We start from the raw sequence: 17113 nt of genomic DNA on the forward strand, positions 1-17113 counted from the left end.
AATTTGTGCACAGATGTAAAACAAATGAAATCATCGTACACTTGTGGATTGATTTTTGTGACCTCATACATGTATCAGTTGTCTGATTCCCAAATAAACAGGTTCCACCCTTGTATATTAGCCATTTTCTTGCACTCTGGAAGTTTTTACAGAGATCCTACAGCAACTACTTACTATCTGTAGGCTTGCGGTAGAGATTTAGTGATACTTTGAACATGAGACTTTTCTACATTTTTATGCACATATCTTTATATTATTATACTATAACATTTGCATGGGCTGCAAGAAAAACCCTAAAAGGTTATTTACTAGATTAAGGACAATGCTTAGTTGACCTGGTTGTTGTGTTGAGTTTAAAGTCAGGAGGTAGTCAACATCTGGACTGAGCTATACGATTTATAAATACACCCTCCTGTTACTGCAGATAGACACACTCTTCATTTGTACTAGGATTCTGGATAAGACAGCAGATATGCTACATACCATTGGTTAAACATGTTATATTACAACATAAACAGCGAAACCTAACGTAACTGTACGGAGGCATTTCCCGTGTATGGTAATTTCCCCAAGATGCACTTTGATATTATCCATAACAAATTATACACATTTAGAAAATACTAGAATATGGGCATACTTGCTGTACCCTAAGCAGTACCAGTAACACATTCTACATAGTTGTGACTTAATGTCGGCTAATAGGAAAATTAATTTAGACAGTAGTGATGAATGTACCTTTTATTTCCATGGTGAACTTAAGTAACAACAAACTGTATAAAAATGGCTGGGTGCAGCACACATCAAGTGGACTCATCAGGCTGGTGTGAACAGGATGCCGTGACAGAGTTATGTTGTGGGTAGTGAAGGAAATGCTAAGTTTGTGACAACATATATCGGATTGAACACCAGAGAAGTGCACAAGAACACTAAAAACTAAAGACTACATGGGCCATGCAACAGGAAATATGTTATGGCTTGATACAGAAGATAAGTGAAGGAATGTGGTCAAAGGAAATTCTCGCCTCTGCCGACTGACATTCATTTGATTAGTATAACACCCACATCACAGTGAACTTGCTTGAATTGAATGGAAAAACCTAGCTAACGAATCATTCTTTCTTTAATATACTTCTGACATTTATGACTCAAAGAAAACATTAATTCAAAACCTCTTAGGATTTATACATCTCTCTCTGCTTAATTTAATGATTTTCAATGTTTTCATTTAGTCATTTTCAGAGTTTATCTCAGAGTGTTTGTGAAATAGCTTGCTGTGTGTCTGAACAAAGCTGGGAGGCAGAATGAAACATTCAGCTTCTCACTGAAATCACACAGGCCATCAGTGATATTTATTGTAATGTTCCACCAAAATGTACTGTCAACCAACATACAGAATAGAGTAGAGGAATACAGAAAGAGTTAAATAACTTTTTCTATTTCAGAAATTTTAGCAACTTATTGCTTGTAAGTCTGATCTTAAAGGCTAAAATCAGTCAAAGTCAGGTATATTTTTTAATATTTAACATTCCCTTTGTGTAACTACAGCGAAACCCCATGCATCTTTAAAAACGGTGCACAGAAACAGACAACTATGCAACAGGCGTGCAAGCCATCTCCTAAGACAACTGAAATACACCTCACATTGTGCTATTTTCTCCCATATTGAGGTTATGCAAGAGTAAATTTGTTCATTATCAGCAATTACACTGCATTATGGCCAATCACATTGGATGTGCAATAAAATCTGCTCATACACAAAAGAAGAGCTTGGCATTTCAGTGTAACACAGTGCTAGTCAGTAGAAAATTGAAATATTTTACAATTCAGCTATGGCAAGATTCTTTTTGCCATAATACAAAAGCCCAACCGACGCAAAAACAGGTGATGGTGCAGGGATAAATAAACATGTCAAAGCATTTATAAAGTTACCATTGCTGATATGCATTTCAATAACAATCTAGACCACACACATCACTGTAAACCAAGTCAGCCTAGAGGCTGCAGTTAAGGAGATATAGAAAAGACACTGAAGAGGGCTTCAAAAAGACCATTCATTCATGTATTTTCTATACCTACTTATTACTATTAGGCAATGGTTATTCCTATTTCAATTTCAAAATGTGAGCCAAACTAAAAAGTCATACTAAAACAAATGTAAACAACTAATATTGCAGTGGTAGAACCTGAAGTGGTAGAAGAATTGGTAAAAAGACCACTTTCAGCAGCAGTTCCCCTTGTGGCACTGAAAGCTTTGACCCGTCAAGATCTGTGTTCCCCTACCTAAACCTGAACCAAACCCTTATCCCTAACCCTAACTACGGAGGGGGTGTTACGCATTTTAGAAGGAGGGACACAGATCTCGACTCATCACAGATTTCGGTGCAACACCCTTACTGTAAACGGACAGTATAGTTGTTTATGTTAATGAACTCCTATCTGACTGCATGTAGAGTACTTAGAGAAAACCATGTGACATAGTGTGAAAACAGATTTTTTTTTACAATATGTACAATTATTACACCATTGTAATCATTATTGACAGCATTAACTACTTTTCAGCTACAGTGTAGCCCTTCTTTCCATCCATTTCTCTGCTACTACATTCCATCTCTGTGGCTGGCCCCTGAGTTTTACTCATAGCATTTAGTCGTTATTTGCCTCGGTATGCTACATTGGTGAAGGTGCTGGTGGCTCCTTTATACAAAGGATTGTTAGCCTGGGAAATGAAAACAGAGGAAATGCTGTTTAATTCAGTCCCAAACAGATCCAACTTTATGAAGTAATGTTAAGACTTTCCCCTTTAGAAGGCAGCCAAATTCTGTTACTGTATTAGCAGCATTGATGAGAAGCTGTTGTTGGATGCGGTTAGTGTTTTAGTTATATTATTATCTCACCGTATCCCATTTGGCTTTGGCTCTCTCCTCCTCAAACTTGGCGAACTCTCTGCGGTCGTGGATGGTGACCAGCAGCTTCCAGATGAGCAGGCCAACAAGGCCCAGTAGCAGGATGGCTCCGGCCACTGCCAAGAGCACCACTAAGATGTCTGGACCCTGAGGACACTCTGAGAGATGAGAGACAGGAAGGGAGGCAGAGGGAGAAAAAGAGCTCATTTCCTCCTGGTTTCCATGATGTTTGTTAAGCAGTGGAGCCTACTCATGAAGCTGAGCAACTACTGCAGTCCAGTGTCAAACACTCCATTTTACAATGGTTCAGTACATCATCACAACATGTTTGTGTTTCTGTGGTGCGGCAAAGTGTAGCTGTGGTTAACGCGCTGATGAAGCAGATGACTCTCTTTTTTTAGAAAATGACAAGTTACCGGATACCGCACACACTGTGCCCCTTTTGCTGCAGCCTGCCAGACACAGGCTGAAATCTCTTCTGTCCTCACAACGCACCTGCATTATAATGCTCAGTAGAGTTTAGATTCTCTGCCCAAGCCCGAGTCTTTTGTGTTTTTTAATCATTACTTTATTAGCCTAATTGGGTGGGGAGAAAGCTATGCCTCTCTAGCTTCTCCCGTAGCTCTGGGTATATGTCCTGCACTGACTTGAGTGTGAGGTAAACTGCGCTAAATTGTGTTTTCCCCATCTGTAACACTGTCTTTGATAATTGCGCAACCAGGCCAGATTGTTTCAGATATCTCACGAGTCCTTTAGCAGCAGATATGGTCTCTCCTATATCCCGCGCGTTGTCGGCCAGTGCGTCGGCATGCAGACCGTGGCGAAGGACAGTATTAATTAGGTGATTGAGACAAGAAAGTCTCCTATATGGTTCCAGGGCTTTGATTATCTTGCTGCCTTGATCTGTTTCCCACAGGTAAAAGGAATTGTAGTTGAGAACGTCAGTTATAACGGTCCACATATTAAAAAATTGTCAGGTTTAAATCAGGCTCGGGCTCATAATTACAGTTAATGTGTCGGGCCGGGCTCGGACACAACGTGCACGGGCTCGGGTAGGGTCGGGCTTGATATTTTGGGCCCGATCTAAGCTTTAATGCTCAGTTCTCTAAGAATTTTAACCTTTCATACATGCACACAAACTCTAACAGTACCTGGCTCTTTTACCACGAACAGAATGGATTTGCCACTTTCATCTTCGTAATACTGGAAGTATACCACACAGTCATTCTCATCTTTGTATGAGCAATTCACTGCAAGTCTATCATGGAAAACTGTAGGAAAGATGAGAAAAAGAAGAAGAAAACAGGGTCATTAAAAGTGATAAGAGATCTTTAAAAACATTGAGTATTTATCAGTGCATTATGTTTTTGACTACAATGCAAGTATGAAGCCTCCAACTACTTCCATATGATCAGCAGGAGGAAATCAAGAGTAGGCATTACCACAACAGATTAAGACCACAGTATGTAGTGAGGAGGTTAGAGAAGAGTTCTCACCCAGTTCATCCACTACTTTAATCTCATCTTTGCAGATTCTACTGCAGCTGTTGTCATCGGTGTACTGTCCTCTCTTGAAGTGCTGACACTCAACACACTCCCTGTAAGCAGAGTCCCATTCGGTTACCTTTATACAGTACACAGTGTTAAAACTTGTGATGCTCTTTAATAGCAGTGCATGGTTCAACTTGATATGCAAGGTATGGACAAACTACCAGTACCACCTAAGAGTATAGCTACATCAAGATACATCTGCAAAGTGTTGATATCTGCTGCCTGTTGGGCCACGAAAAGAGTTTTTTCTTTCTCTGCTGTACATGAAACCACACCTGAATTTGTTAGAAAATGTGAGTGGGAGTGGTTTGTTATCATCTTGGAATGTGGGAATATCATGATGGAAAGATGTTGCACTGCAGAGTGCTATCAGCCAACGTCGTTAGCCTCAAATTCTTGCTGAAGATTTAGTATCAGCAGTGCCTGAGGTCCAGAGCCAGATATATCAGTTAGCCCCACAAAGTTTTTTTATGTTTCCTGTTTTGTGATTGTCTGTGCTGGTATCTTTTCATATTTCACTGTTTTTACCTGTATGTTTTACCTGTATGGTTACTGTTTTTAAGGCACTGTAAGCAACCTTGGGTGTCCTGAAAAGTGCCCAAAAATACAATTAGTATTATAATTATAATTAACTACCGGCCAATTTGTCATGAAATTTGGTATACATCTTCAGAGGATGACTTCTAATAATTTGGTGACCTCTTACCACCAACTTTCCTTGACCAACAATTGTTTTTTCCATAAGTTGCATACATTTATCTACGGATATTCATGGTTCCCTGTTGTTTTTGATGACCCTATCTTTAATTGTTTTAGTGCCATGACGAGGCCAAAAGTTTCACTTGTACAGTAAACCCACAAGATTTCTTTCTTATGGCGTACATATTTGTGGTTCCCAAAGGATGAACCATTTCCATTTTGGACACTCCATGATTTTTCCTCGTGGGCCACCCTCAGATCAAAATGTTCAGATCAAAACTAATTTCATGGTAGACTGCATGTGATTTGCTGAGAACATTCATGGTCCCAGGGAAATAAACCCCATGATCTTTCCTCTAGTTCCAACCACAGAACAAAAAAATGTTTTAGCCTCGCGACTGCTAAGACTTTAAAAGGTTTGTGCTGTCTAAAACATGAACGTTCTAGGAGGTGGGACTCCATCTAATTGAGTATGGGTTACTTCAAAAGTTACGCAGTTAACAGTCTGTTTGCATGCATTTTTTCTGTTATTTTATCCATTCCTTTATCTCTCTTCTTCGGTAAGAAGTAAGAAATATAATTACTTTTTTATAGTGCAGGAATCAGGACACATAGGGCATTTCTCACAGGTCTCTCCGTAGGCGCCAGGCTGAGTACACTGACAAACCCCACACTCACAGTTACCCCGGCCGCTGCACAACATGCCGATGCTGGACATGCAGGTGTCTATGCGTGTGGTGCAGTTACAGTTTTCTCCTTTCCAGCCTGCGTCACACTGGCAGAGGCCACAGCTGCACTTCCCATGATCTGATTAAATAAAAAAGGATGATGAGGTTAATGCTATAATAGTCATTTAAAGGAGCAGTGTGTTGGATTTAGTGGCATCTAGCAGTGAGGTTACAGATTACAACCAACTGAATACCCCTTCCTTTCCAAGCATGTAGTAGAACCTACGGTGGCCTGTCAGGAAACATAAAAACACGAAAGGCCCTCTCTAGAGCTGGTGTTCGGTTTGTCCATTCTGGGCTACCGTAAAAACATGTCAGTGCAACATGCAGGGCTCCATGGAAGAGGGCCCACTCCCGCTCATTTTAACGAAAATACGATTCTAAGTTTCAGGTGATTATACACTACTGAAAAATAATTATCAATACTATATTACATTTCTGCAAATATATCCCCCTAAATCCTACACACTGGTCCTTTAAAATATATTCTATCAATTAAAATCATTTTTGTACAATTAAAATAATACATCTAATAATACAATGCATATTAACTGAAATATGTTTTTCAAGGACCATAATCACATGGGTGGGGTTGGGCAAACAAAACTATGAAATACAAATTACACAATTGCTAAATGAATCAGTGAGTGTGTGTTGGGGGGTTGTCCTTTGTTGCCTATTATCCTGTGTATTTTTAAAACATGTTGCATGCCTGGGCAAGTGTACCTGTGGATGTATTTTGATTCTGCAACAATGTACTCACTAGTGTTAAGTGTAATGTGTTACTGATGCGTTGTGTACTATCTGTTATGTGTTACTTTTAAAATTAGAATGTTGCTTCTTTTGTCATTAGATGGTTATCTTAACTTGATTCATTAATTAACTGTTTATTACGGTGGCTGACAGGGGCAGACGCCCTGCAAGTTAAGAAAACACACGCAAATAGACAAAACACAAGCAAATTAAGAAAACAACTTCATTCATTTGACAACATATGTGCAGCATTCAGCAAACGCGCTGCAAATACACACAACACAACCAAATACATAAACGCACTGCAAATAAAAAACGATGCAAAAAGAAAAGCACGCAAACCCCGAAAAAAGAAGCGATGCAAAAAGAAAAACTTCATTAATTTGACAACACATGCAGCATTCAGCAAACGCGCTGCAAATACACACAACACAACCAAATACATAAACGTGCTGCAAATACAACAACACAACCAAATACATAAACGCACTGCAAATACACACAACACAACCAAATACATAAACGCGCTGCAAATATGAAACGATGCAAAAAGAAAAGCACACCAACCCAGAAAACAAATGCAACAAAAAAACCGCTGCATCCAGATTACACAACTTAAGTTCTCTAGACCTCTAGAGGGAGCAGCTAGTGGAACAGCTGGATTTTCGACCGTTATTAACCGATATTAAATTCATATTATTATTATTATTATTAATAACATAATATATTATTAATATACAGTCTATGCTCATGCCCTCCCGGCTGGTGCCATCCCCGTGCTTCGGCTTTTCAAAATAAAAGCTCACGTCTGGTCCGCTATGTCTTTGTACTTTGGTGTGTTGGATGTTTGTGAACTAAACAGAACGGCAATCATACTAATGAATACAATTACTTTTTCAGCAGATGTCTTAGTTACAACACGTTGGCAAGTTTTGTGTTTATATGTGCGAACGGGATTTATTCAGTTTGATAAATCCCACGGTAAATTGGCTGGTTTACTAAACAGGGAGGGACTATAAATCCTGTCTGTTTTTTGTATTTCAAGAGCGAATTGCTCCACAATATGAATACTGGTTGTGTTGTTGTATTTGCAGCGCGTTTGCTGAATGCTGCATGTGTTGTAAAATTAATGAAGTTGTTTTTCTTTTTGCATCGCTTCTTTTTTCGGGGTTTGCGTGCTTTTCTTTTTGCATCGTTTTTTATTTGCAGCGCGTTTATGTATTTGGTTGTGTTGTGTGTATTTGCAGTGCGTTTGCTGAATGCTGCACATTTGTTGTCAAATTAATGAAGTTGTTTTCTTAATTTGCTTGTGTTTTGTCTATTTGCGTGTGTTTTCTTAAGCTGCAGGGCGTCTGCCCCTGTCGGCCACCGTAGGTTTATTAATCAATCAATCAATCAATCAATCAATCAATCAATCAATCAATCAATCAATCAATCAATCAATCAATCAATCAATCAATCAATTGATTAGCTTGCATTTTAAAACAATGATCAACATCTGACAGCAGTAGTCATAAATTGATGGTATTTTAAGTAGGTAATGCAAACGTTTACTTACTAAGCTTTGTGTGCAGCTCTGTTTGTCTTTACATTGTTACTTTACTTTAGACCAATGCTAAATAACTAAATAACTTGGTAACTTAATGTTCTAAAATGTAATATGACTCAGCAAGAGCCATTACACATATCTCTTAATCATCCCTCTTCTGACAAAGGCAGGAAATGCTCTTTCACAAATGACCAACTTCAGGCAGACAGACAGACAGACAGACAGACAGACACACACACAGCCTCAGACTCTACGGAAGTGTAGAAAGCACCAAAGCCAGGTCATTCGGGGAACATAGTTACAGTGTTACATTTGCTGACAGAATCTGGAGGCGAGCTTTTTTCCCTGGATTACAAGAAGACAGAGAGATTACGAGACAAAGGCAGAGCCCCAGAGACGACAGTGTTCTTTGCAGGAAACCAAACATGTTTTGGCACTGGATGACTAAGGGCAAAGTGAGTGAGTCACAGCCTTGCTGGTTCAGACTAGGGGAGTAACTGAGTAACTGGTCATGAAATATCACAGAGGGTCCAAGGGTCCCAAATTCCAGAATTTAAAACAAATCATCTGCTGTTGTAAACTCAAGTGTACAATTCCCCAGTCTCCACCCTGAATACTACAGCTTCTCTTTAAGATAGTGTTATAGCTGTGATGGGATCAGGCATGGTCATTGGTTAATGGTTAACAGTCTCACACATAACGCTTAGCAACAATGGTTGAGTCATCTTTCTTACTCTGTCAACAAGATAACAGCTCAAAACTGTTGGAACACTTTTTAAACAAGAAAAATCTGATATTTATGTCAAGACTACATTGTTATTGTAACTATGGATATTTTTGCAGCATATTGCACTTAAACTTTTCTTGTTCTTATTAATTGTAAAGTTGATTCACACATAAAAGGGAGTTTATAGGTTTACATCATCCTTCTCTCTGTGAGACTGCACAGTAATCCTGCCCATTAATCACATGCCTGGGCTTTAGAGAATGTTAACATGCTAAAAGGACAAAACAGGGATAAAGACCGAACAGTTAAACAGAGCATTACACACTTTGAAGAAGAGAGGAAACTGAATCAAGTGCAATGGGGATAGAGACATAATGGAGAGAAAGGAGGTTGGGCAAATTGCGAGCAAAGGAATGCAAACTTTCCTGTCCTCTCTTCCCTCATATTTATGGCCTGGGGCTGTGCTTGCTGACTCCTGCTCTCTGGCCCTGCACCGGTCCCACAGCCCCTCAGCAGAGGAGGAAATACACAGCCACAGGGAATATCACAGAGATAGAGCTTCAATTGAGCTGGGGCAGAGGGACGCTCGCTCTTTAAAGACAACAATGCCATGACTCTACTGAGACACAACAACTATGCGGTCCAAAATTAAGCTTTGTGGACTGTCTTACACCAGACATGGCTTTGTGTGTCTGTGGGCAATTTGGGTGAGTGTCTGCGCCCAAGCCCTGGGTGTCATCACTAAATGCCTTAATACCTGTTTCTCAGAAAAACAACCTTCTTTGAGAAAGACTCCAAACTCCTCCTTGTTGATATAAATATCATATTCTGGAAAAATTCCAGCTTGCCAACATATACATGGGTGGCCCTCCATCTTCTCCTTAGGTCATGGTGCACTCACAATTGGCCCACAGTATGTTTTGTTTAGTTTTGGATGTTGAAACTTAACCTTGAAGTAATAAGGCTGGTATAGTAAAGTATATATTAACCATTTGGGATTTTCATGTCAAATTATACCCATATCCTGAATGTTGTACTTTCAGTTCTGTTCACTGGAAACCAGAGTCCATTACTGTAGAACTGTATGGAACTTTTAAGTTGTGAATTTAAGGTAAAATTGCACTTCAACGATTAAGTATTGCACTTCCATTGGTGGTATCACAAGAGAGATTTAAAAAAGAATGATCAAAATCAATACAGCAGAGGCTGAGATATCCTGACTTCTGCTTAATGTACATAAAGATAAAAGAGCAGTTTCCTATTCTGCTATTGCTCAGCGTCCTCCTTACAATCAAAGGCCCAAACTGCGGTTACATTAAATTACCCAAGGACAAAGCCTATTAAAGTTTTATCACTGTGATTGAGTAACTGTGCACTGAGCTGTTATAACTTGTAATAGGGAGTGAAAGCACATCATGTCGCACTGCTGTTAGAGGTAACAACATGAATCAAACTCAGTACACACATCAAGTTTACAGACCTAACAGAGGATTGATCATTTGTAAGCATTACTGTTTATGCTTGGCAACTAAATTTACAATTATTTACATGTCCTTTACAAGCAAACAAAGACTAATAATAATAATTAAACATTAGTTTTGAAAAGACTGTGGATTTTGTATTTGTCAAGTGAAGTATCAGAAAACTATGTAAACTGACTAAGATGTGTTTACAGACTGAGAGCAACTGGAAACAACCAGAGTAATTCCCATTAAGGTCAGACTGGGCTTCAGAGAAGAGTTAAAAGGAAGGGATGGGCAACTTTATCTTTCCTGCTAAGGGTTGCTTCACCCCAAGTACAAAAAAACATGCAGATATTTTAAGTTGTATGTGGCCAGGTTTTGAGATTTCTGACACCACTTCATATATTGGAAGGGAAATGCTGTTAAGTTTTTGGTTCTCACAGGGTTGCTGTGGTTTGAGCTAAATGCTAACACCAGCATGGCCCTCGTGTTCACAAAACTATCTGCATGGCTAGATACCACAGAGGTAATTAAGAATATATATGTAATTTGTATGAATTGAACCCTTTAAGGCCAGTGCTTTTGCTCTAAATGTTTCAAAGAGTAAGAGCAAAATGGTGTGGTATCAAGATAATTTACTTGTATATATGTTTTCATTACTTTTATCTATGACATATTGTATATTCATTGAGTACTGAGTACAGGTCTAATGAGGGAGCTGGATGAGGCTATTAAAATTATCATATGTATGATTGAAGCTTGTACTTAATTCCCTTGTCACTTGTGATTGTGTGATTGTTTGACCATGAGGAAGATTGGCGTGCGGTCAACACGTGTTGGTCTTGTTTTAAATAATGTTTTTTACTTTTGTACCTTGATGAAGCAAAGTGCTTAGAATGTTTGGGAAATTCATTCCACTTTTTTCCCTACCCGTGCATCAGGAGCACCTGTTTTGTTTAACATCACTGTCAGATCCATTAAGCGCTTCCTTCATTTTTTTTTTTTTTTTAGCAAAATGTCATATTGGTGTTGGCAAAGCTGCAAAGAGGACTGACACTGATCATAACAGAAAGACGTGTATCTACTCACCGGCGCACAGCGACCCTTTGAAGCGCAAGCAGTTGAAGTCGTCACATTCGCAGTATTTGCCCCACACCTGACCGAACTCATTTGCATGGCAGGAGCACTGTCCGCACAAACAGTCTCCTCTCCCACTGCAGATTGGCCCCTCTGGCTTTGGGATGCAGTTGGCATCATCAGATGGACTGTAGTCCTCCACTGAGCACTCGCAGCGTGGGCCCAGACGACCCTGGTGACACTGACACACACCGCACTCGTGGGTCCCGTTGCCGTTGCTACAGACGGGACTGTTGGCTTCGGCCTTCGCCTCACACTCGCAGCCACAGGCAAAGTCCATCGTGACTTCCAGGGAATCCTTGAAGCCTCGAGGTTTGATTGTAAAAGTGCGGCTCTTCTCTTTGGGGCAGCCACGCAACTGAGCCTCCACATTGAATGACACCTGAAAAGGCGGAAATGTCTCTGTGACAATCTGTGTGTGTAGATATCAGATGTGCATAGCATCTCAACAGATACGTACTGTGTCTCCAATCTTGAGGCCAGAGCAAGACTTAAGTCCAGGGATGACCTCTCCATTTAGGCAAGTGGCGTTGAAGGAGAGATTCAACTCTTCTGGGACTCCCAGTAGTTCCAGCTCCACTTTAGAGCGAATTTTCTGCTCAACACCAATTTATGAGGTTAAACAGTTAAATTATATCACTTTACAGATGTTACATACATATTGTCCTACATTTGGGAAATTCTTACCGCATAAGCATTCTCAATGAGCTGAATAACATTCCCAGAGTCATCGGACAGAGTTCCCACAGTTGTGCCTGGAATGAGCTGACTGTACTCCTGGAATGACAGGCATGACAGCAAGATGATGTCACAGTTTTTGTGTTTTTCATAACTTAAACAAATTCATGCTGCACAAGCAGTGCAGTTACCTGGTAAAGCGGCACCACATAGCTGGTCACAGCAAAAATTAGATTTATGTTGTTTTCAGACATTTTGTCTGTCATGAGTGCCAAGGAGGGATAGTCCTGAAAGACACAGGAAGCAAATTGTCTTCAGTGGAAGCAGCTTCTGTCCAACAACTCCACAAACTATTAAAAACCAAAGTGAATTATTGATGTACTTTAATTTATGCCTTTACCAGCACAGTGGATTTGTTGTAAACATTGTCATTATCAAGGTAACACTGTCCATCATTGGGCTGGACAATTCCAGCTATACGTCCATCCAGGGCGGTGTGAGTTTTGGCATCAGTGGTGAATACCAAAAGGTGCGAGGCATCTGGACGCCAGCCAATCTTGTCCTGATGATGATGAAATCAGAAATAAAGATGACAAGTAAAAGAAAAACTAATACTGTATGTATGTATGCACACGATCTGCAAGCATGTGTATGTAATGACATTTTCATACCTTGCACACCACAGCCTGCATGACAGCATCAAATCCACCCTCTGGAGCATCTCTATTTCTAGACACCTGCTGTTTCCCAACCTCCTCGGTGAAGCGAGCCACCTTCTCTGTCAGTGACAGGACATGCTTGAACCCAAATTGAGCCAGGCATGTGTCGTGAATTCTATTTGTATTGAATAGGTGAATGGGTGATAGGAAATCAGTGAAGGGGAACTGGACAGACTTTCTCAGAATATTTGAAAATCTCCATTTCAACTCTTTCTCCTCCTTAAATGTAGCATCAACAATAACTTACCCAAAGCAAGGGTTTTTGACTGCCTCTGGAGGATACATGTACATGTAAGGGGAGGTGGTCTTGTCCACAAAGGCTCCAAACCCCATGCGTAGGTTGCTTGTGGTGCGGCCCATGGCCACTGCAAGCTCACTGCCCAAGGTGCGAAGGCGAGCCAAGTCATCCTTCATTGAAAATGAAAGATCCATCAGATAGTAGAGGTCCACTGGGTAATCCTCCACCTGTTTCACTGACACGGTGAAATGCTTGGTATCTCCTGAGAGGGAAAGAGCAGAGGGTTGATTGCATGAGATAAATTGTGGGTCCCTGAATCTTTTCTTGTCTTTAAAGTGAAAATTATTAAATATTAGATAATAATAAAATACAGAATCAGTATGTTAAAGATGTGCAAGCTCTGGTGCATCAGGCTTTTAGTGCATGCACAACAATAATAATAATGTTCCTTGGTGTCTGGTGTCCAATGCGTATATCTGGTCATGGTTGTTAGCAACTAGTCGTAAAGGTGATGTCTTGTTGGGTGTAAAAGTACCTGGCCTTAGTGCCATATGGATTTTCTGAGGCTTTATCTGTGTGACATCGTCAGCAGTACCCAAGGCCTTGTCGCTGAGCGGTTTGTTCTCCTGAATACTCAGGGTGCTGGAGGGAAACTCCACAGCCGTACTACTGCACCCTCCATTCAGCAGATTCTGCTTCAGGTCGCAGCGGGATGTGCTGGATCCCCCCTTCCCATACTCCTGAATAAAGTACCATTGCATTAAAGAAAATCCATAAGTTCTTATGTATCTCCCATGTAGCCCTGAGGACAACACCCATGTTCCTCTTATTTTTAATTGTAACAGTTCAGAGGCTACAATGTACTGTAATAAGCATGTTAAAGAACAACCAGGATGACAACAAGAAGAATGCTGTTGGCAAATGAGGTTTCTGTTCCAACTTGTTGCACTGAGCAATGAATGGGAGGAGCGACTAGACACTGTGTGTATGTGTGCGTCTGGTGTTTTTACCTCCTGAGAGCACCACGCACAGGTAGGGTGAACAGCCAAGCACCGTTGACAAGTGGTGACTCCTTGTGATGTGCAGATGTTGGAACCTTTGATAATCACACAAACAGAAATGTAACACAAAATCAGTGGTGGAAGAAGTAGTCAGATGTTTTACTAAAGTAAAAGTAGCAGTACCACAACGTAGAAATATTGTTACAAAAAGTAAAAGTACTCTTTATACAGAATGTACCCAATTCAGAATAATGTTTATTATATAATTGATAATAGGCAAATTGTTGATGTACATTACTTTAATGTTGTAGCTGGTAAAGGTGGGGCTATTTTTTTTTTTTTTTACTATATACACCACAGGTATAAAGTCGTATCTTTATCCATAATACATCATAATTTAGTCTGATTATATTTTGTATTATTAATCGGAATCTGTAAATAAGTACAGTAAAAGAAGAATAAGAAAGTAGCAGAAAAATGGAAATACTCAAGTACAAGTTCCTCGAAATACCACTTTAGGCACAGTTCTTGAGTAATAGTTAAATTCCACCACAGCACAAAATGCATTTCCTTTCACTTACTTTTGAAGCAGAGTGACATAGATAACTACTGACCACACGTTTTAATCAGCAGTGACATGCAGCTCTGTTCAACCACAAATGCAGATACCGTCCATCACAAGTCACTCGAGTACCGAGCGAGCTGGATGGTCAAGTCTCGGTGCAGTTTACCCATAATGTTAATGAGGCTAATCCTTGTCCTGGTCATTTGACCATGTTAGCTAATGACACCTACCTTTTCATTCTATATAGGTCAACAGATAGGCCTAATACCAAACACTTTTCTATTTGTTATCTAGCATGGCATGTGGGTGTGGCTCACTGGAGATAACACAGAAGCACAGTTGCCAAGGTGAATCTACCTGTGTAGAAAGTGTTATATTTGAGATCTGACAGAAGAATAAATGGACTTCATTGGACTCTTGAATAACTGCCTGAAATCATATCAACTCCCAAATTACCTGGCATGGTCAAGGGCCCCTAAAGTACACACACAATAAGAATAAGAATAAGCACACAGTAGGATATGGTTTTTCAGTTACACTACTTAAGCTCCAAATAAGTCTGATAGTGTAGTATACTATAAAGTCTACATAGTCATAATATTTTATTTATTTCGTTTTTGAGTTAATTGAGAAAAAGTAAAACCCCAAACAAACACACATATAGCCTATAATGTACAGCCTACACATTCCCTATTATTTGTTGATAATGAAATGATCCTTGATTCTTTTTTTCTGAGGAGGCCCGGGGAGCCCTGGTCCCCTCGCTTTGGGAAACACATTTTCACTCCCTTATAAGGAGAGGTGGCGAAAGCTCCAACAGAGCAGCGCAAATTACAAACAGCGTCGCTCCATTCAAGTCAGCGAACAGTGAATTACTCTATGTTCCGTTTGAGAACATTTTTTGAAAAATCATCAGAACAAAATAAATATTAACAGTAGGTGGTACCTTCAAAGATGAGCTACAAGTCGGGCGGAAACACCCCCCAGGTCGCCTAAGCAGGTGAACTTTTTAAAAAGCAGCTCAAGTAATATAAACTTACCGAAAACCTTTGATGCTGACAACATAAGGAGAAACAGGATCACTGGACGGTCTGATAAAGTTCCCATGGCTGGAGAGTAACGGAGCCGACTTGACATGAGCCGTGTGTGTTCCCTGTGGGCTTGTTCACTTCGCAACTCAAACGCCTTTCCTCATTCTCGACAACGCATATTGGGTCATAGCGTTGCCTCATACATCAAACTCTCAGTGGGCTACATGTAGCCTATATGGGAACGGCATGTTGACACTCGTTTCTTAATGGTTCACTAACATTTGATAACTCGAGGAGGAAAATAACACCAAAAGCCTGCTTCACTTTTGCATACGGTAACAGTACATTCACTTTACACACAGCCAATATGGTTGGGTTTATACCTTGTCTCAAGAAACACCTGGACAGATGTCTCTGCAACTCCTAAAAGCTACAAAAAGAAGAAAAGAAAAAAAATCAGATGGGTAGGTTTGGCGAAAAAACCTTAAAACAAAGACAAAAAACTAACAAATTATTTTGAACAAATCACTCTGAATATCAAAACATACACCAGTGTGTTTCAGTAATAACACTTTAAGTACAGTATGTGGGCAACTTGGTTGGAAGTCCTTTACTTTGGCATTCGTTTACAAGAAATTCATGTAGCCTATTTAAGTTTTTGTTTTATTTTAATGAAAAAATATAAGTGAAATCAATCAAACTAAAACTGTTGAACACAATGTCACAATAAAAAAAAAATATAGCCTACAAATTAACTAATTAATAAATTATTTAATTATAGTGTTTCTTTAAATACTGGACCATTTGCACCCCTGCATTCATACGTTTTCACCTTTTTACAGCTGTGAACGCCCCCCTTTTCCATTTTGGAATAAATAGTTGCCATCAACACTAATGGGCATGTTTTATTTTAAGTGTGAACCATAGACTGTTTAACCCTTGTATGGTGTTCTATGGTGTTTTCAATGTTTGCTAAAAGAAAAGTTATGCTATTTATTATTTCTTCTAACTCAAACTCATTGGCCTTGGCTCATTTTCTGTGAAGAACATACAAAATAACTTATTTTCAATGACTGCACATGGTACACCCCCGCTACACATAACTATTACATATGAGGTGTTCGGGTCTACTGGACCCGAGTGTAATAATTGTGTAATAATTGTAGGTGCTATGAAACTTAACTGTGTCCTCCTCCTAACTGGGCCTGCTGTGTGTGTGTGTGTGTGTGTGTGTGTCTATGTGTCTGTGCATCTCTGTGTGTGTCTATGTGTCTGTGCATCTCTGTGTGTGTCTGTGCGTCTGTATGTGTGCGTGTCTGAGTTTAGGTGTCTGTGTGTGGGAATGTTGTCTTTCTGCACCTGCTATTCCCAC

At 39.8% G+C, this 17113-nt stretch overlaps 1 protein-coding gene across 1 annotated transcript; it reads right to left on the reverse strand.

Moving 5' to 3' along the window:
* Positions 1 to 722: 722 nt before the first annotated feature.
* itgb3a (integrin beta 3a) lies at positions 723 to 16041 on the reverse strand. Its single transcript, XM_031318926.2, has 15 exons — positions 15751 to 16041; positions 14155 to 14240; positions 13680 to 13884; positions 13154 to 13406; positions 12859 to 13021; positions 12588 to 12749; positions 12379 to 12474; positions 12197 to 12286; positions 11970 to 12104; positions 11462 to 11891; positions 5737 to 5959; positions 4400 to 4500; positions 4055 to 4174; positions 2895 to 3061; positions 723 to 2716 (listed from the first exon to the last, which is right to left on the reverse strand). Exons 1-15 carry the CDS (start codon positions 15845 to 15847, stop codon positions 2651 to 2653), a joined length of 2394 nt encoding a protein of 797 aa, XP_031174786.1. The 5' UTR covers positions 15848 to 16041; the 3' UTR covers positions 723 to 2650.
* Positions 16042 to 17113: the final 1072 nt, after the last annotated feature.

This window comes from Sander lucioperca, chromosome 21 (genome assembly GCF_008315115.2).
Source record: "Sander lucioperca isolate FBNREF2018 chromosome 21, SLUC_FBN_1.2, whole genome shotgun sequence".
Lineage (NCBI taxonomy): Eukaryota > Metazoa > Chordata > Actinopteri > Perciformes > Percidae > Sander > Sander lucioperca.